The following is a 21877-nucleotide window of genomic DNA, read 5'->3' as shown; positions in this document are numbered from 1 at the left end:
CCCCCTGCTGTAGAGTAGCTCTGTTTCTCCAGCCTGTGATTGCATTGTCAACAGTGATTTGGATAGAACAGTGGAATAGTTGGTTTCTTCATCACTTCTCAGATTAGAAAATGCATTGGAACATTGCATCTTGTCTCATGAAATTCCATAACAGTTCTCAGGGTCTGATATTTTGGATCCTTGCATAGGATAACACATTTCTAACATTCAAGTACAGCAAGGCACATTTTTATACCTGTAAACTTTAACAGGCCTACAGTTGAAGTCAATTTTTTGCCCTTCCAATAATTTAAAATAATGTTTCCCAAGTGATCTAAATCAAACCAAGAATTTTTTTTACAGTATTTCCTATAAAACACAAATAATTAATCTGGAGTCAAAATAAGTGTTATTTCTTATAGTTTATTTCTTGAATAAAAGCAGTTTTTATTTTTTTTTAAACTATTTTAGGTCAGTGTTATTAGCAAATAAGCTTAATAAGAAATAATTACTGTATATTTTATTGATCATCTATCCAACAAACCATTTATACAATAACTTAACTAATTTTTTTAACTTTCCAAGTTAACATAACCTAATTAAGTCTTTAAATTACACTTTAATCTGAATCAAAGACTAAAGGGACTTTGTATACAAACTATCTTGCTAAATAACTAGTAAAATATCATGCTCTGTCACCATGGGAAAGGTTAAAATGTTGTTATTAGAAAAATTGGTTAGTTAAACTATTATGTTTAAAAACGTGTTGTAATAAATCATGTCTTGATGACTCGTGGTTTATGTCATGTCACGACTAAAATCAAAAACGAATGAAGGCAAAACTAAACGAGTTGAATACTATGACTTACATGAGCGTGACTAAAAACTAAACTGGATCACTGTTTCATCTGTTCTCCTGTACTTGTAAGCTCAAGACTGCATTTCCTAACGTAAAACTATGTACAGTCAATTTCTGAATAATAATCGCATCTGCATAGCCGAGCACTTCCTATAATAAGTTTTGAAATCGCTATTGAAAACAGAATCCTAATATCATCAACAGTGGACATTTTGATAGTGTTTCACAACATAAACATGACTGAAGTTGAATCGTTTTATTACCTGTGTCAATTTGGGGTTAACTTCTGACAAATGCGGGAAACTGCGCAGCACCGTCACTGACAGAGAGAGAGAGAGAGAGACAGACATATAGATCTTTTTCTTGGAACGCAAAATTACCCATTATGCTTTGTGTGTATGCGCAAGGAGAATGCAAAGAACTTCCGATCGGCAGCTGATGCGTGTAAACAGTCACATTTGGACAGCTTTGAAACGATAGTTTTAATCTATTTTACCTGCTTTTATCCTCTTTGAACTAATACTGTTGTCCATCAGCACCACCTACTGGACTTATCATTTAAAAAATGCGATCTAATAGGATGGAAAACAGCTGCTGTGAGGCATTTCCCCCTCGTTGTCAGAAGGCATCTTCTGCCGTTTAAATGATGCCTTGTCATCACTAAAGTCAACATTTTTTTCTTTATTTCAAATATATAACCAGCCCAAACAAATGTAATTCACCAAAATGTTTGACACACATACGTAGCCTGTACTGTGCCACTGACACACTGATTTAATAACTGTGACAAAGTGAAAATATAGGCTAGTGTCATTTCGAAATGACAGAAAAACACAAACCGTGGTAAAAACAACTCGCGATTAGAATGAACAGCAAATCAGCCAGCAGAGTTTCAATAACAGACTTTTATTGGTCATTTTTGTAAATTGCACGACTTTCATACCTGTTAAGTTTCATGCCAGTACCCTGGTTTGCTCTCTCTCTCTCTCTCTCTCTCTCTCTCTGTGTGTGTGTTAGCCGCTGAGCTAACAGCTGACAGGCTGTCAGCACAAACTCACTATTTCTGACGGCAGACACGTGAACTAGGAGAACATTTTTCTCGTATTTCTGACGGGCTTGAACCACATCGACAGATTATAACGGCTTTAACAGACACATTTCTAAGTTGTGTGTCACAAAAACACTGTTATCCATTAAAAACGTTATTGAAACCCATTTTCGGAGCACAAATTACCAGTTGTAAACGCTGTAAATGGAAGTTTTTAGCATTCTACCGGAAGACGCTGGTCGCTTTGGCGCCCTCTATGCAGCAGCTATGAAAAAGGTCTATAGAAAGTGCGCGAAAGCAGAGAGAGCGAGTGCGCGCCACACGACTGCGCGCGACACTGAGAGCAAGCGCCACCGACAGTTGATCTCTCTTCTCCGTGGCGTTTTGACACAAAAATACGCGTCCAAATTTAAGGGGGCCCGAGGGAGGGCCAAGCTTGTTGACACGGGGGCACCGCTCCCCCACCCTAGAACCACCACTACAGAGAGCGCCTTTTTTCCTGCGCTCCTCCCCATCACAAGGTACCAGTCTGCAAGATGACATTTCTAATTGTCCTTTGTAAGTTTATTTTTCAAATAATTTCTTACATGTAGCTGAGTAGCCTATATGAGGATTTATTTATGCGGTTGCACCTATTATTTATAGCCTAAAACCTCACGCTAATTCTTGGTTGGTTGTTGATTTATTATAAGAGAACATAAAGGGCACAGGTTGTTATGGAGAAAAATAAACGGTTTTGCTTTTTCACAACAACCAATAAATAAGCTATTATTTTTATTATTACAATGAAATAATTTATTAAATATGACCGGGAGAGGCGAGCTTGTGTCGCGGACTCTGTGACACCGTGGCTCCGCCCGCTCTGATCATACGACTACAAGTCGTATATTTAACTAACTTAATCTTACTTATCAAACAAAACATTGATTAGCTAGCTTTTCTTAATGGTATTACAGTAGTAGAATATAGCCTAAGGTGGATATAGCGTTTTGCAAAAAAAAAAGTTATGTTATGTTGTGTACATTCTGGCCAAATCTAGCTCAGAATCTTGTTGTTATTAATCAATCTTTGTATATATTATTCCATATATTAATGATGTTTTTTTTTTTACCAATTTAAGATGTTTGACAATGTTAAGATAAATATGTTGCATTTTGGCATGGTTTTTGACTTATTTATTAACTATTTTTGGACATAAAATTAAATAAAAAATATCCTGTATTTGAGAATATTGTGTTCCTGGCCTTCGCTGAGCTCAAGTAATAGTTCATGTACAAAAATTGCAAATGACTTGACTGTTGATGTCTTGAATAATAATGTCAAATAACCAACATTTTTCATATATTCATATATATATATATATATATATATATATATATATATATATATTTATATATATATATATATATATATATATATATATATATATATACACATATATATATATATATATATATATATATATATATATATATATATATATATATATATATGAAGAGTTTAGTTGCAAAACGAGATATATCCTTTTTTTTCAAATCCAGGATATTTTTTTATTTCAAGAGTTCACACTTAGATATTGTTGGACAACTGTTAGCAGGTTTGACATGCTGTCCCGGCACAGAACCCTGAGCTCAGAGATAGTTGAGCCCAGGGCTCCGGCCTGGTCCAAAGAGCATGTGAGGGGAGTACGAGAGCAGGTGGTTCTTAAGAGCTCCCCGTGGTAATGGAGGAAAGGAGGAGAAGGTGTGGAAGGAGGGTTTCTTCGGAAAACGAAGATAAGGGAGTAGTTCTAGCTAGGCTACTTATAGTGAGTTTGGATGAATCTGACTAATGAGTGTAGATGAGTGGCCAGCTGCAGTCAGTCATATGATGTGCTCCTCTCAAAATTATTTTGTGAAACTTCACTTCAAGAGTTCACACTTAGATATTGTTTGACAACTGTTAACAGATTTGGCATGCTGTCCCGGAAGAGAACCCTGAGCTCGGAGATAGTTGAGCCCAGGGCTCCTGCCTGGTCCATAGATCATGTGAGAGGAGTACGAGATCAGGAGGTTCTCGAGGGCTCTCCAAATGCAGGAGACTCGGGACAGCAGCCGTGTATTCGAAGAATACTCCCCAAAAGGCTTAAAATGCTATATCCGGCTGCTGGATATAGTGTTTTTTTAAGAAGATAAGGTAAAGGGGGCTCCTTCGGGAGCAAAGGGTGATACAGGCTCCTGCGGGAACCTGAGCAGGGTTGGCGTGGGCTATGAATACTCCTGCAGGACTAGAGACTCGGGGAGACCCCTGCCGGGGTCAGAGCCATGGGGTGGACGGGGATCCTGCTGGAGTCATTAAAAAGGGGAAGGGGAAGTGAGGACTCCGGCTAGATAGGGAGGTGAAGAGGGCTGGGGTGGGGCATGGCTTGCTCGAGGAACACTCCTTGCTGAGATAGATCTGGGAGGTGGCAGCACTATATATATATATATATATATATATAGTGCTGCCATGGGAGTAGAAGCTCGTGGGCACTCCTGCGTAAGATAGAGCTATATGTGCGGAAAAGAGGAAGGGCAGGTGAAGGCCCCATCTGAAGGGTGAGTGGCAGTTGGGCGATGAGTTATAATGAATTGTTTTTGGCTGAAGTCCAAATGAAGCGATGGAGAGGCAACCTTAAAGCAGGATAATGATAATGTCCTTTATTAGTGCAGTGAACAGCGGCTTCATTGTAACAGTGAATAAAAATCTTGGAGGCGGACTATGCATTTCTCCGCGAAATGGCCCATTGGTAGCGCGTCGTCGGCCCTGATAATATCCCTCTAAGCCTAGGGAGGGGGCAGCGTCTGTGTAAAAATGGACATATACTGGGGATGTAATTGGATCGCTTATGAATAGATGGGCAGCTATTCCAGCACTTAAGGAAGGAAAGCATAAAGCAGGTCGGTGACACGCTGCGTCGCGCCATGCATGAGATTTCTAAACATATGTTCTATCAGGTTACGCGCGCCGGCGCCACAAGTCAGCGGCTGTCTGCAGTGGCCATCCGCGAATCAGGACACTGTTCGTATTCTGCCGCCCCACAGAGCGATATTTGAATAGTTTAATTTTAAATAACATATGAATTTGCGTGTCCGGTGTGCATTAGCCTACTTTCCCCTGTCATGTGTGTGCCCTGTCGCCATGCTGTGCAGCGCCTCTGGTGTGGGATGCCCTTCAGGCTGAGTTTGTTACAGCCGAGATCGGATAGAGATACAGTCTCATCTATTCCGGGGAGTTGCAAGTTGAATTAGGTGAGTGACGAAAAGGCATCCCTGCGGGATGATGTGCATGTTAATTTTGAAGTCCTAAGATGGACAGCAATTTGTGCTTAGAGCGATCATGTTTCTTCAAGAATATGGAAGAAAATTAAATTTCAGTCGATTTATTTAGGTATTGATGCTTGTAATTCTGCAAATCTAAATTAATGCTTAAGAATTCTATATAAGTGCTTGAGTCGGAGGTTCTTCCGCGATGGGAATGCCAATATTAGAAAAACCTGTCACTAAGTTTTAGCTGGAGGATATTAGGGGGAGAGATATAAGGAAAACTTCTAGTAGATGAACTACATGCAAACGGCATAGTTTTGGCGAGAATCCAAATAGCTTCTGAAGCATAATTGTGGGTTACTTCTGCGTCCGAATGTTAGACAGACTGCAAAGTAGAATTGTGATGTCTGATTAATGCCAGAAATCGGAGGAGATGCCAGATATTGGGGTTTAATAGAATAACTTAGGCGGGGGTAATGTTGACTTGCGAGCCAAGCGTTGCAGCCAACTAGATTAATTAGAAAGATGCTTGGTGTATGGCATGGTAATTTGAGGCATCTTTGTTAGGCGGAATGATTAATGCTGGAAGAGGCGAAATTATGAGGAGATGAAACATTTGTTATTAGACATTTTTAGAAACGTCCTAATGCCCATTTCAGTAGGGATATATTTATTGTCAATCTCTTTCTCGATTAATTGCTTTGTGATTTCTGGTTCAGCGTTGGTGGAGGGCCAGTGAGGTTATGGGAAGGGAGCGCCAAGATACCAAGCTGGGATCCATTAGACAGACCTGGAATGAGAAATTTAGAAAAAATTAGATCAGGGTACAAATGTAACTCAGTAAAAAGATTAAAAATATTGACAGAGGTCGACATGTAATTTCTGCTTTCACTTGACTTAGCACTTGGCTGACAGCGTGTGCGTCACTGAAGTAGTTGCAAGTGTGTAGAAGTGAGAGGAGGGAGAGCGGGGATAGGGCCTATAGCAGGGTAGAGGGGCGGGTATGTAGCCGGTGGATCTTGGCATGGATAATTCTTATGAGCTGGGTTAAAGGATGTAGGAGGTTGGAAGAAAAGAGAATTAAAGAGGGTTTAGAGTGGTAAGGATAGCTGAAAAGGGCTGGAGTTTGCACTGGATTGGGGAGCTGCAGGCTGGAAGAGGTGAGGTGGAATCCAAGAGTTGCATTATTGTCCGGGAGATTAGTCCTATTCATGTTTAAAATTAATGATGGCTGAAGTATGTCCGATTCAGAGATTGCTTTAATGCTTTCCTTGATGGCCCAGGGTGGCGGAGTGTTTGCGGGGCTGCAATTCGTTGGGTATAGAGGGCATGGCAGGAGCGTGCGGTTGTTCTGTCCTCGGGGGGCAGAGTTGGTGAAGATATGGATTCGTAAAGTCTTTTCTGGTTTAATGCAGCGGCTTGGAATTGTGGTTCTGGCATCTAGGAGTTTGGAGGAGTTCAGTGACTGTCGTTTGTTGGATACGAGATGATGATGCTGGAGAAGGTACATGGCGGTTTGAACTAGCGGGAGATGGGGGTTGCATAAGACATTGTGTTCTGGCTCGAGTGGATAGGCCTTCGGGCTTTTACTGGAGCCTCAGTCTCGGGCCGACTTCCAGACTGAGCTGGGTGTTGTTAAGATGGGGCTGATGTTTCGGGGAGTGCAGAGCTTTCTTTCTTGTCCATAGCTGCACTGTTCCTGTTGTGATCTCCGCCACCTCCACTGTTGTTGTTTTTGTTGTTGATGATGGTGGTGTGGTATTGTAGTTAAAATGGTAGGAGGTCGATTTTAAATGAGTGGCTTTCGGAGGAGCTGGAGCGGACCTGTTTCTTCAGAAAACGAAGATAAGGGAGTAGTTCGAGCTAGGCTACTTATAGTGAGTTTGGATTAATCTGATTGGCTAACTAATGAATGTAGATAGGTGGCCAGCTGTAGTTAATCATATCACATGCTCCTCTCGAAATTAGTTTGTAATACTTCACTTAATTTTATGTCCAAAAATAGTTTATGTATAAGTCAAAAACCTTGCAAAAATGCAACATATTTATCTTAACATTGTCAAACATCATAAAATCATTCATTAATTTATTTTCTAGTCAGCTTAGTCCCTTTATTAATCCGGGGTCGCCACAGCGGAATGAACCGCCGGCTTATCCAGCAAGTTTTTTCGCAGCGGATGCCCTTCCAGCTGCAACCCATCCCTGGGAATGATCCACACACACACACATTACGGACAATTTAGCCAACCGATTTGGCCAGAATGTACACAACATAACTTAATAACATAACATAATCTACTACTGTAATACCATTTAGAAAAGCTAGTGAATCAATGTTTTGTTTTATAATTAAGATTAAGTTAGATAAACAACTTGTAGTCGTATGATCAGAGCGGGCGGAGCCGGGGTGTCACAGAGTCTGCGACACAAGCTCGCCTCGCCCCGTCATATTTAATTAATTATTTCACTGTAATAATAATAATTATAGCTTATTTATTGGTTGTTGTGAAAAAGCAAAACTATTTATTTTTCTCCATAACAACCTGTGCCCTTTATGTTCTCTTATAATAAATCAACGACAACAAGAATTAGCGTGAGGTTTTAGGCTATAAATAATAGGTGCAACCGCATAAATAAATCTTCATATAGGCTACTCAGCTACATGTAAGAAATTATTTAAAAAATAAACTTACAAAGGACAATTAGAAATGTCACCTTACAGACAGATATCCTGTGATGGTAAAGGAGCGCTCCCTGATCTTCCTCTAATTTACATCAGAGGAGACTTGTACCCCGCTGCATTTGTGTTTTGTTGACAGACTCAGGATTCTGGTCTTTTTTTGTAGCGTTTTTATACATTTTTGTGAAGTTGAAGGCTTCATCTTCTATCGCTAAATCAATGAGCAAATTCGGAGCACTTTACCGGTGGTGACTCTCTTCCCAGGGAATGTGAAGCTTGCGCATCACACTTTGTAAAGAAACTGGTGGTTTTGTGAAAAAATACATTTTGCACTTGGCCTAAAATGTACATTTTTAAGTGTTGTTAATGGCAGCAATTCACACATAGATTAAGGTACATCTGAACAGTGATTTCCAATGATAAAATACAAATGTCAAAAAATGACGTTTATCGCGTTTTGCAACCAAACTCTTCATATATATATATATATATATATATATATATATATATATATATATATATATATATATATATATATATATATAACATCTGCAGAAATCACAGTTTAGCTAAACAAAATTTTCAATTTCAAGTCTATTTAGAGATAGTGAATATCTGTTTCACAGAAATTGATAATATACATCATATTTAAATATTTAAAGTAATATGACATTACTTTAATGTTAAATTATTTTTTTGAACAACAAATACAAACCTCATTTTACAATCACAAATAAATGTTGTTTTTAATGCACTTAATAATGCATTATTATAATTAGGGATGCACCGATATGGATTTTTTGGCCGATACCGATAACTGATAATTCTTCAGACTTGGAGGCCGATATATATAGGCCGATAATTATAAATATTTCAAAATGTTATATTTTTATACTGCAAACTTCATAAAAGTTGAAACTCAGCTCTTTTGAACTGAATAGTCTATACTCAAAGCAAAAAAGCTATGATTTCAAAATTGCAAGGTGATTATATAGACCTATTTTCACGATTTTAAGTCAGCATGCAAAAAATACATTATTTCATTTTCTTCATAGCAAATGAACATACAACTTGACTTGCATAAAATTAAAAAGGTTAAATAAAAAAATGGGATTTAATCAACAAGCAAGTTAAATATATTTTAAACAAAATGAAAATAAAAGAGCTAAGGACTAAATCCAGCTCATATGTTCTTGAATAAAACGGGTTACAGTAATGTACATGTGTACAAATATGTCATGTCCGAAAAAGCCTTTTTTTTTTAGGTGATTTGACAGTTCACAGCCACCGTACAAGTGAAAAGCTAGATACAGAATGTATTATTTTAGAAAATGCGGCATAAATTCATCCTATTTGGCGTTTAGATTTTTTTGAACACCTAGCATCAACGCTTCTGTTTTCGTTCTTGCTGTCAATCGCGGGAAAATGACCAATGAAAAGTTTATGATAAACCGCTGTGAGGGGGCAGATTTGCCCTCAGAGTCAGATTTTAATACAAACCTGAACATTGAGCTCAGATGACTTTATGACAAACAGAGCAGAATATAAAGACAGAATGTGTGGCCCGTATGCTGGCTTCAGTAACCGGTGAACCTCGCCTGCTGATCTGTGAAGGCTCAAGGCTGCCAGATCTATGTGTGCGCGCATGGTGACAGCTCTCGCGCGCGCTCGTTATAATCAATATGAATATTTCGATTAAACTAAATACAATCTTACATCAACAACACATGACAAGCAAAGCGTTAATAATAACAAATAATCATATTAGATCACAAACAGCCCGGCATGTTTTTGTTTAGCACGTCACGTGTGCTGGTCAGTTTGGTGTGTGTGTATGTGTGTGTGTGTGAAGAGAAGAGGGAGAGACAGAAAAGAGGAGCGCAATGAGATCAAGTTACACGTGTCCTCGTTCATTCACTGGCTGCAACTAAAAGAGTTCACCCCGAAACTAATATTATTCGGCACTGGAGTAATAAGTAAGTCTCCCTGCAGTCTCTCTAACACAACAAAGAGACAAAGCAGGAAAGGCTTACATATGTAATATTTTTTAGCTGAGGCGATTTGAAGCAAAATACACAATGACACTCAATCAAACATATCTACAATAAGGATCATAGTTACTTACTGAGTTTTACCGCACAGCAATACCACGTGAAGAAAGGACGGATTTTGAAGGAATAATCAGTGTGAGGATAGATCCATTATAGTGCACTGGACAAGTCTGAACATGTTCCGCCCACGCGTGCTTGGCATGCAGGTCTGTACAATTACCAAAGATATAGGCCTAATTTAGACATCGGATCGATAACAATAATCTTAAAACTAGCATTTATCGGCCGATAACGATATGGCCGCCGATATATCGTGCATCCCTAATTATAATATATAATTCATCAACCAATCTGAATCCAGCATTCAGCTGACACTGTATAAAATTCTGACTGCAGATCTGCTGAAAATAAAGTGTGTTTAGTTATTAGGGGTGTAACGATTTATCGTTGTATGATTTATTGCGATGCAAAAATGTCACAATATGCATCGTGACGTTATGACAATTTCATTACGATATGACGTCTGTTTTCTCTTATTAGTTGAGCTGTCTGCACGTGAGCTACGTTCCACCTGCTGTCGCACGTGAGTTCAGATTGCAGCAGCAGTAATGTTAGCAGACCAAGATGAGTGGAGCTGAAATAGAGGATGGCCCATCCTCTCAAAATCAGACGTCTGGCAACATTTCGGTTGTACAGTCATTGCTTTAGACTCGTCCGCTTTATGACACGCATACTGGGTCAAACATAGCCTAAGTTTTAAAGTCTTCACAGTGATTTACATACTTTGCAAAGCGACATGGATACCTTCTAATGGTGCTAAAAGAGTCACATACTGTATTTATAAGGTACAATTCACCCTAAAATATCATTCTGTCTTCATTTAATAATGTATTGGCAGCCGCAAAATCACACATGACGTGAGCTGACCGTGAGCTGTTACTACAGAGGCCGGACTATGATAGACGTGCGCGATTCAGTGAACAGAACCTGCAGGTTGTGACTATCATTCAGCATTCAACACTGTGACTAACATTCAACATTCAGTTTGTGGAACAGAGTGATCATTCAGGAGCCGCGTGGGAAGTATGAACAGCAGTGGAAATGAAACGAAAGCGTGCACATTATTTAAATAATCATATCGCATTTTAGAGTTATGATTACGACGAGCATGAACTCTTTTGAGTACAGAGGTACACAAAAATGCACGTCAACATGATACACTTGATAGCGCCGACATCACCGACGCCGAAGATATAGTAAACCTGCCTAAACAGCTGAAAAAAGCCACGACTGTCCTGTGTATGCCCATTATGAAGACAGCCATCCATAAAAACCTCTCAGACAGATACACATAAGTTCAGGATTATTTTATAGAACTGCTGATTACCTGGAAATGTAGATTTATTTATTTATTTTTTGCACACACAAAAAACGCAAGTGACCAAGCAAAGCCTTAAGCTCTTACTGTTAAATTCAATTGAATTGAATCATTTCAATAATATTTTATAAGAAGTTTTTAAATTGTTTTATTTTCAAGAGACAGTCCTGTTTAATTTCTTTTCTTAAAGGAGGTTCAGTTTAACAAGTTGAAACAAAAGAAATACATAAAAAATAGTTTACTTGGTAATTACATTTTTTTTTTATAAAATTTGCATTTCAGTTTAATTTTCAATTTTTATTCCAAATATCGTGATACATATAGAATTGTGAACATTATATCGTGATACACATTGTATCGTGAGCTGAGTGTATCGTTACACCCCTATTAGTTATTATTTACTGACTGAATGTCAATCTGTGTGTGTTTACAGTCTGGATCATGGAGGAGAGACAAGGATTACATCAGGACCACGCAAATGTATGACTACACACACACACACACCAGAAATCCCAAGTTGGGAAAAGTCATTTCCGAGTGGGTTCATTTGCGGGAGGTAGGGAGTGGGTGCCTGAAGAGCGGGGGGTTGAGTAAGCAATAGCACATTTCCGCTGTTGGGCCAGTGCGAGCCAGGGCTTTAATCGGGCCGGGCCAATCGCCCGGGAGGTTGAGCAGTGAGGCCGAAATCATGTCGCGTTTCCACTTTCGGGCTAGTAGCTTGCAGTGCTTAACGCAAACCCAGCCCCCAGAACGTCCCCTGAATCAAACGTCACACAACCCGCCCACTTCAGCGGGAATCAGGGAGATAAAGCACACCATTGCATCATCAGGTGCGCATTAAAATAAAGACAACCGAAACAAACAAATGACCCGTTACTGTACATTATATGTCTATATATATGGTTCTGTGTGTTCTCATTCATCATATTCAGGTACTCACTGACCGACTGTTGGCATCTAAATTCAAGTGGTCTCCATTAACAACTCGGTAGAAAATGTATTTTATAACATCCTCATTTAGAAAGACGCAGTCAAACATTCAGCCCAAATGCTCCGGAGAGACCTGAAACATATTCATTTTTTCTTATATGACACTTAGATGTTGCATATTATTCTGTGATCTTAAGGAAAGTGTTAAGTATTTCAGCACATAAGAGCAAGTAATAAAATATAGCCTATATTTCGTTGCGCTCAGCAGCTTTTCACTAATAAAACTCTTGTAAATTTAATTTTTCAATTTTAACACGTCATATAAAAACATCAACACTTGTTTGAGGAAACAGAACACATTTGTATGTGCAGTTTTCCCTAATGCATGTTTTAAACGGCGCTGCACAGGACAGAAAAAAAGGCAGCCTAGTTTCTGCTTTCACTCACCCAATAATGCTCTGTTTGCACGATTTGATTAATATCATAGTATCCAAATACTTTATAAATTATATCTCATACCTCCACCGGTGTTTGTTGTTTTTAGAAAATATCTAAAATCTTTTTTTTTTTTCTCTGAGAGGCCTTTGTAAAATGAAAGTTTAATATGGCTTTAAAACTGTTTGATTTATGTAGACTATATACCTGAATTGTTATAGCTATAGCTTTTGCTTGTTTTATATTGGTTTATTCATTTAATGTGATTATATTATATCCGATATTTGTAATTCTTTAAATTATATTTCAATATAGCTTAGGCTATTTTATCAAGATATGACACTGTTGTGTTGAGCCTACAAAAAGTGGACACATAATTTGTAAAGTTGTTCATATTGTGTATTATCTCCAAAATAGCCTAAATAAAGAAAAGAAAAAAAGCCGCTCACGGGATCAACAGAGCTGTGAAGGGAGCGCTCTTTTGCTCGGTCTCACACATATACAGGCATCTCTCAAAAAACCTTTACTGTCTGCTGTGTCTTTTAATATAGTGTAAAGATTATTATGCGTTATTGAAACATCAAGGGGGATGCAGCAAAGTCACTTATAAATAGGGATGCACCGAATATTTGGCAACCGAAATTATTCGGCCGAAAACAGTCAAAAAAGCCCTTTCGGTGTTCGGCCGAATAAGCAAAAAGGCCGAATAAATTTTGCCGAACAATGACGTTTTTAATGACGTGATCAAATAGTAACCCGCGTAGAGTGAGAGGCGCGCGCTTTATGCAGCAAACATGTCAGCAGTGTGGAAGCACTTTAAAGTGTAAGAGAAAGAGGCAAAAACGGCCATTTGCAGACACTGTTCTGCTGAATTGTCCAGAGGAACGTTCTCTGTCTTCTCGCCCCCTTTGAGCAGATAACAAGAGAGATAAGCTCATCTGTGGCAGACGTCATACATTTACTTGCAGCACTAAAGCGTCTTTTAAACAAACCAGTAGGATCGCGGAGTGAAAACAGCTAAAAGTGCGCTCTTAGAAGCTGTCAGGGCACGATTTAGTCAGGCGGACTCAGAACACCTGTACTTCATCGCGACTGTGCTTGATCCGCGATATAAAAGATCATTAATACTTGGATATGGGCAAAAAGCTGCGCACACGAGAAATGATCCAGGCCGAGTTGGATATGGGAAAGCCGCTAGGTGTTGGAGACGGACGGTCAGGTGATGCACAGCACAGGAGATGAAAACAGCGCAGAGAGTAAACGGGCTCGTACTACGGATAAATAAATTTATTTATTTTAAGTTATATTGTGCTTTGTTTGTATATTATCTGCTGGAATGTTAAAAAATGTTCAGTGTTAAATAAATATTTTTGAAATTGTATTTTTGTTATTTGATTTATTTCTCTGAAAAGCAACACAAAATAGTTAAAAGATAATTTTTACTGTTTAATTATTGTAATGGTGAAAAAATTGGCAAACTAAATGGAAAAAAATGCAAAACACCGCATTCGGTATTCGGCCTTCGGCCTTCGGCCAAGCAATTCATTATTATTCGGTTTCGGCCAAGAATTTCATTTCGGTGCATCCCTACTTACAAATTAAAATTGTATTATTTTATGCAACAGTCTTACATTTAAAACAGAAACATAAGGGCGATTATAAGCAAAAAGACCTCAGCCTATGAGGCAAGATGTTTTCTTTCCCTTATTTATTTATTTGTTAATGTGTTTGGCGCATGTACTCATGTGCGATCGGAAAACTAGTGTAATGACGGCAAGCCATCTTTTCTAGACTCAGGACAAAATTTGCCTCTCCTTTCCCTCCTCCGAAGCCCCAGTTGGCCCAAGGTATTCGGCGGGCCAAAAAAGGCCAGCTGCTGGCTCCAAGATTGCCTCGCTTTGGCCTGATTAGGCTCCGGAAGTGATCGTGGAAAGGCGACTGGCCTCGGCTCACTTGCTTTAAGTACAATGGTGGAAACGCGGCTAATGTATCTGAGTAGGGCAGTGTGCACGCACGACGTACCTGAAGAGCGGTGGGGGTGAGTTGCGCACGACGTACCTGAAGGCAGAATACTGTGGAGAGGGGTGTGCAATGTATTTAAGGGACGTGTGGAAGACACGCAATTTCCAGGAGATTATAGGCTCTTTGAGGTGCGCCTCAAAGACTGCAATGTAAACGAGAGAAGGCGTCTGCAGTTAGAGGAAGGCTCAAAAAAATACATCAGAAGTCGGACACTTCCCCAATATTGCTGTTTTGCCGCCTGGAAACGTCACCAGTGGCGGAGATTGCGTTCGCGTTTTTTATCGCGGACGTATGACCTCATTAAAAAATACTATGGTGATTTATGAAACTACACAAAGATGAGGCATAATGACAAATCAGTCTGATTACCTTTGTATGCATGCATATATGTGTGTATTGGATTGACTTTCATAGACTAGCGTTGCATAAAAATTTCAATACAAAATTTACACAAACATACCAATAGGGAAAATGACAACAAACACAACTTTAAACTAAGAGGGAAATAAAATACAGCACATGCACGTAATGATTTATTAGTAACATTTATTTATATTGTATAGGTCACGTTATATTTTACAAAGATGTGGTTTGTTTTTGTTTTCATGTAAATCTAAATAAATAACCACATGTAATGCTCTTTATAACTTTTTTTTAATTAATGACAAAAATACAAAAAAGGTATTCAACAAAGCCAGGTATAAACCTAAGTAAAACAAGGTAGAGAATAAGGTGTAGTTTGTCAGTCTCATTGAATAATCAGCCAGTCGTTTCCCATTAGGCTTTTGGTGAGCGCAGACTTTGGGGAGCTACTGGTGCGGACTGCTCAATCCGAGGTACCCGACTCACTGTCGCGAGAGTTTTTTGGCGCACATCATCGTGACATAAGAGTGAGGCGAAGGCAACTCGGACACATTTCTAATCGGCATGCATCTTGCGCTGATCACAGTGATCGATTCTGCGCAGATTTTGGCCATCTCAAACGAGCCTATTCATTCATTTACAGGCATCCGGTGTCATGAGAAATTGGGTCTCCCCTGACAATTGGGTCCACCTAGGACCCAATTGGTCCACTGGAGTTGTAATAGGCCTTTTTCACGGCGGGTCGCACGCACATCCGGTTGAGCGATAGTTGCGTATTCATACTTCCGGCCGGAGCAATGGAGTCAGTTTGGTCACGTTTGGATGTCAACAAATGTATATTATTTAATGTAGGATACGAATCTTGAAAACAATACATTGAATAATAAACATGTTCAAACAATTCCAGACTGACCTATTTCAAAAGTATTAACATGTTACACATTTACAGAGTGCATTAGTCAAATGAAGCCTGTTGTCCTTAGATATTCATCCATGTACGTACATATATAGTAAAGGTCCAGGTTCCCTCTCATCAAATATTTATTACATTGCATATTTATTAAACATTTACATATTATAATTGTTTAAACATTTATTATTATATATGTTAGCTCTCTTATATCTCTTAACGGTTTAAAACTAAGAGCATACGCTATGATAATGGTACATTTCGCACGATACCGGCGCCTAATCGATACTTTTAAAACGATACCGGTGCCAAAACGGTGCCTGAATCGTTACTTTTTTAGCCACAAAATGATGGTGGATGACTCTAAACTGTAATTATATTGTTCTATAAAAATGATTTTTAAAAATATTTTTTTTAAGTAAACATCAATTGATATTGTATTACATTAATACATTTCCTTTGATCATTTGTTGGTTTGCATGACTTTAAGATTTGCATTATAAAATTAAATTAGCTTACTATTAACCTGTGGGGGGCGGGCAGGGGCCACGTACTTTTAGGAGCACATTTTAACATATATATCACAAAATACTTAAAACATTATTGCAAGTCATTTGTTTTCATCCATCACTCTGCAGTCTTCATAAACAAGATAAATAAATAACTTAAACTCAAAATAATCTTCCTTGTTCATTTATTTGACAAGTAACATTATACTGGTATAGGAGAACACATTTCTAACATTCAAGTAAATCAAGGCACATTGTTGCACCTGTAAACTTTAACAGGCCTACAGTTGAAGTCAATATATTTTGCCCTGCCATTCATTCACAATAATGTTTCTAAAAATTTTTACATTATTTCCTAAAAAATAATTATTCTGGAGTCATAATAAGTCCTATTTCTTATTGTTTATTTCGTGCATTGATAATGACCAAAACACATTGAAAGACAGTAAAAAGTTGCAATTTTACCCAATAAATGCATTAATAATATCAACTGATTTATATGTAGTCAATCAAATTAACTTAAACGATTAAAAACTGCAACAAACATTTATTTAGGACCGAACTACAAAACTTTTAGTATCAAAAAAAATTTTAGTATCAGTTTTGCTTAAGTTGCACGCTAGTGTTGCAGGAGAGGGGAGGGGTTGCTTTAAGACTTGCTATTTACGGGAGTTGTAGTCCATAACGAAGTGTATTGTGGGTAGTGTAGTTCAACACGCATGCTGGATGATGTGAGCTCGCTGTGTGCTGTGCAGCTGAAGCTGAGGAAGAAAGTTTTACTCGGCTTTGTTTCACTTTATGTTCACTTTATATTTCACCCTAGAGCTGTTCATAACTAGATAGAATAGACATAGAGATAGAAATAGAGATAGATTGATCTCTGCAGCAGCTGCCGGAGAGCTGCACGCTGCAGACGCAGCTGGTGTGAAAGGCAAACGCCTGCGTGCTGCTTCTGCTCTCCATACGCGCTGTTCACTCACTGCTTTCGATTGCGGTCTGAAACAGGCGTCAAAAGCAAATGCCTACGTGCTGCTTCTGCTCGACATACGCGCTGCGCACGCTCTGTTCACGCACTGCTTTTACTTGCGGTGTGAGACAGGCGTAACATCCTTGCCGCAGCACCAAATTTAGGCACCGAAATTCATACGCTGATTTAATACCGGTACGTACTGGTTACCTAGGTAACGGTGTTATAATGCTATTTCGGTACCCAACCCTAATCGTCACCCACCTTCCTAAATAAAAAAGCAATTTTTTGTGGAAAAATGTAAATACTTTATTAAGTTTAGAGTGTGGAGTGATTGATGTCGGTCCACAAGACAATAAACAGCCGCTGTAAATGGTCAATGTTGGCAAAGTTTTCAAAGAGGTAGTGAAAACTATAGCGTATCTGACTACATTGCTCCGGCCGAAGTATGAATACGCAACTATCGCTCAACCGGATGTGCGTACGACCCGCAGTGAAAAAGACCTATAGTTATCTGCTTGTTAAGTGTGACGTCACACGAAGCGGCTTCCGGGTCCAAGCGCTCTATTTAACTCAATGGGGAGATTCATGAAATGGTAATAATAAACGTTTACAAAGCGATTTAATACTTTTTAAAATCACGATCGCAATATAAATGTCCATGCCTAATATCCAATGAAAGTGATAATTTTTTTTATAAATTGTTAAAATTTTGGTATTTGTTATGCAGCAATCCCAGAGTTGTGTACACTATGACTTTATATAAAATTAACTTTATTGTGTGGAATGAATATAAAGTGATCATAAACGAATGATTTCTCATCTCAAATGAATGGCGGCTTGGACCCGGAAACAGTATTACATACGTCACCAACACGTCACCACTTAACAAGCGGATAGTTTTAAGCGCCTGATTAAAAGATTAAAATATACAGCATATATATAAATGCAGTGAAATCTTGTTTTAATGTATGTAATTTAAATAACGTTATAAAAACATAAAACTATCTTAATGTACAACTAAAGGCATGTGTACAGGTTATATTTTAGATAGCCTATGACGTGCTACCACTTATGTAAATATATAATGTTACATATAAATACATAAAAACTTCAAAAAAGCATCATTTAATGTTTACAAACATCTCAAATAGTTTAACTACGCATATCTTTAACTTGTAGTTTGTTACCGATAATAATGTTACTAATATGGTTAGTGCTGTTAAAATGGAAAGACTGAGATTAGAGTATAAAAAGCACCAAATATGATTGTAATGTGGAGAAGTACAACAGGTTTTGATCAGGCATTCAATGCAGATAATCCATTGGGGTCCTAAGCGGACTCAATTGCAGGGTAAACCCGATTTCTCACTACACCGGAAATCTCTATGCATTTGCGGAATACTCATGCAACTTCTGGGAGACTTGGGATGTCTGCACACACACATACAGAGTTTAATGAGTGTTGTTGTGTTATAAATGTGTGTTCTTGTGTTCAGATGCCTGTTTTCTCACACTGGATCCAAACACAGCAAACACTAAACTCATTCTGTCTGAGGAAAACAGAGAGGTGACACATGTGGAAGAGAATCAATTGTATCCTGATCATCCGGACAGATTTGATGATCTTCCTCAGGTGTTGTGCAGAGAGAGTGTGTGTGGACGCTGTTACTGGGAGATTGACTGGAGTGGAGATTATAGTGTGGAAATATCAGTGTCATATAAAAGCATTAGGAGGAAGGGACGAGGTAACGAATGTTGGTATGGATTTAATGATCGGTCCTGGTGTTTGAGCTGCTCTTCCAAGGGGTTTCTTTTTATGCACAATAACAGAAAAACTGGACTCCCAGTAGAGCGGATCAGCAGTAGAATAGGAGTGTTTGTAGATCACTGTGTAGGAACTCTGATCTTCTACAACATCAATAAAGACACAATGAGCCTCATCCACTCAGTCCAGACCACATTCACTGAGCCGCTCTATCCTGGGTTTACTGTTTTTTATTCTGGATCATTAGTAAAACTGTGCTTAAAGAGTGAGGAGAGATTTACCCATGATCCTCTGCTTTGCAGGATCAGTCAGTAACAGTGGGATGTTCTGGACTCTCTCCTGTGTGTATGCGTGTGTGTGTGTGTGTTAAATTTCAAGTGTTGTGGTAATCTTAAGTAAAGTGTTAAAATTATAGAGTTAGTTAAAGGTAAAATAACCCTCTCGGCATTAGAAGCTGATTTGCCTCCTTGTCATACAGAGTAACAGGTCTAGAAAAAGTAGACCTTTCTAGAAAACCCCTGTTTTTGAGAAACTAATCAGAGTGTCTGAAATCTCGCCCTATACCCTCGTTCACCTGGCACTTAAATTAGTCAATTAGTTTAGTCCACTAGACAGAGGGAATGACCACAAATAAGTGAATTCAGACACCTGCTGTTGAACACCTGCTGTTAACAAGCACAATCACTGAAGGAATAAGAAATTGAAGGAAGAAATAAAACTACAGACACAGCCTCACACCAAACCAACTGAATTAAAACAGAGGATTAAACAACTCCATTAAATAATAGCATAAGCAGCTTCACTGATTACAGTTTGACTTCATTTCTGTAAAAATATTTTTTTATTAAAAATATTTAATTTTACCTCACCATCATGAAGTTCAGAGGCTGCTTATTTGAGCTCTTGAAGCTTTACTCTTCTGTCTTAATGATTCACTGACTGTCATATAGCTGTATTTCTAAAACTTATCAGTTATAGCAAGAAATGTCATGAGCAAATATACTGTTTGTGCTTAATTGTGTAGATATAATTTCAAGCATTTAATAAGTTGATTCATAAAAAATGCAAACATATTTGTATTAAAGCTGTATGGGACAATACTACTGGTAGTCTGCTGCTCTTCATAGACGTTTCAACAAACAATTAGAATGCAATTAATAATAATAGTGTCATGCACTAAACCTTCAAGCTCGAGCAGCTTATTATGACACACAGACATCAAGAATCAGCATATAAACCTCAACCCTGGTTGCTAAAAAGAAAAAAAAAAGCTGCATAGTTCATGTCGCAATGCATGCTGGGTGCCAGCATAGTACAAAGCTCCCAGCATGCATTGCAGCATAAATAAATTATGCAGCTTTGTTCTTACAATCTCTTTCTTTTCCTTTATTTTGAGTTCTTTTTGGAAGGTAATGTTTCAGTAGAGTGTTTTGTTTTGCTCTAGGTTGTTTTTTTATTTAATTTTTTTTTTTTTTTGTTACCATTATTGAGATTCAAAGACTAATTGTTCATGTCTGTGTTTTTCATTTATGCTTTATATCAAACATTCTCATTGTAAATGGTGTTTTTAATCCTATTATAAAGTCATTAATTGATAGAATTTACATGGTTTCATTTATAAAAATTGTTTATTTCTCACACGTAATTAATATGATACTGAATTTGAAAGCAAGCAGGAAAGGAAGGCTATGATATCATAAATGACCTCTTCAGACTGACACTTTAATTTTCTTTTGGCTTTTTATACTATATGTATAAATAATGTGATTAACACTAATTATAGCATTCAAATTGAAAGACATTTTATAGCAAGCCGTTGAAGAGCCTAAATAAAGCAGACTCTGTCCTCCATCATGGTGACTTCAAATGAACAACAGAAATTTCATTAAGAGCTTTCGTTCACATGACAGAAATCTAGTCAAAGGTCAGTAATAGGTGAAGCTCCATGATAAGTTGTTTAATGTGATGAGTTTTTTTTAAAGATGTTGAAAAATATTTTTTTTATTGTGTAATTTGCTTTATTTTTATTGATTATTATTTTATTTAGAGTTTTTTTTTTTCTCAGTTGATTTCATCTTTGGTTTTGGCTGTAATTTGTGTTTTTCTGTCCTTCAGTGATTCTGCTTGTTAACAGTTGTTCATCAATAATTCTCAATCCTCCTTTAATTAGACACTTAATCATCTCATTAACTTCATCACTGTCTGAGTGTTCAGCCCTCTGTAGTGAGGACACTAGTGAGGATATTGCTCTGGAATTTAAGGCTTAAATGTGCTCGAATGAAAAATACAGACTATGGGATGTATTTTTAACAGAAATATTCTGGAAACTGTTGAAAACAGCAGATTACTGGCAACCACAGCTGCCGGTATTTTACTGTAAATATTACAGATATTTTAAACTATAAGAGTTTGCTAATTAACACTCTTTAAGTGTTAAAAATTTTAACACTTTTAAAGTGTTATTTTAACACTTTTATAGTGGTTCCCATATAAACACTGAGGGAGTGTTAATTTTAATTCTAAGGTAGTTAAATTTACCAAATATTAAATTTGCAGTGTGAGTTCGATAAAAAATACAGACTGTTGAATGTGTTTTTAACAGAAATATTTTGTAAACTGAATTTATGAATGTTAAACCACAGCTGCCGGTATTTTTCCGGAAAAAAAAAAAGAAAAAAAAAAAAAACAGCTAAA

General features: G+C 37.8%; 1 protein-coding gene across 3 annotated transcripts in view; it reads left to right on the top strand.

Moving 5' to 3' along the window:
* The window catches only part of LOC110438431 (NACHT, LRR and PYD domains-containing protein 12-like), a 73993-nt gene extending 52150 nt beyond the window's left edge, over positions 1-21843 (top strand). For all 3 annotated transcript variants that reach the window (XM_073947392.1, XM_073947391.1, XM_073947390.1), the window contains 2 exons: positions 11713-11759; positions 18915-21843. In XM_073947392.1, coding sequence (XP_073803493.1) covers positions 11713-11759; positions 18915-19498 — 631 coding nt within the window. In that variant the 3' untranslated portion in view covers positions 19499-21843. The remainder of the gene's footprint in view (positions 1-11712; positions 11760-18914) is intronic.
* The last annotated feature ends 34 nt before the right edge of the window (positions 21844-21877 follow it).

The sequence above is a fragment of the Danio rerio genome, chromosome 4, assembly GCF_049306965.1.
Source record: "Danio rerio strain Tuebingen ecotype United States chromosome 4, GRCz12tu, whole genome shotgun sequence".
NCBI classification, from domain to species: domain Eukaryota; kingdom Metazoa; phylum Chordata; class Actinopteri; order Cypriniformes; family Danionidae; genus Danio; species Danio rerio.
This window is presented reverse-complemented; position numbering and strand designations above follow the sequence as displayed.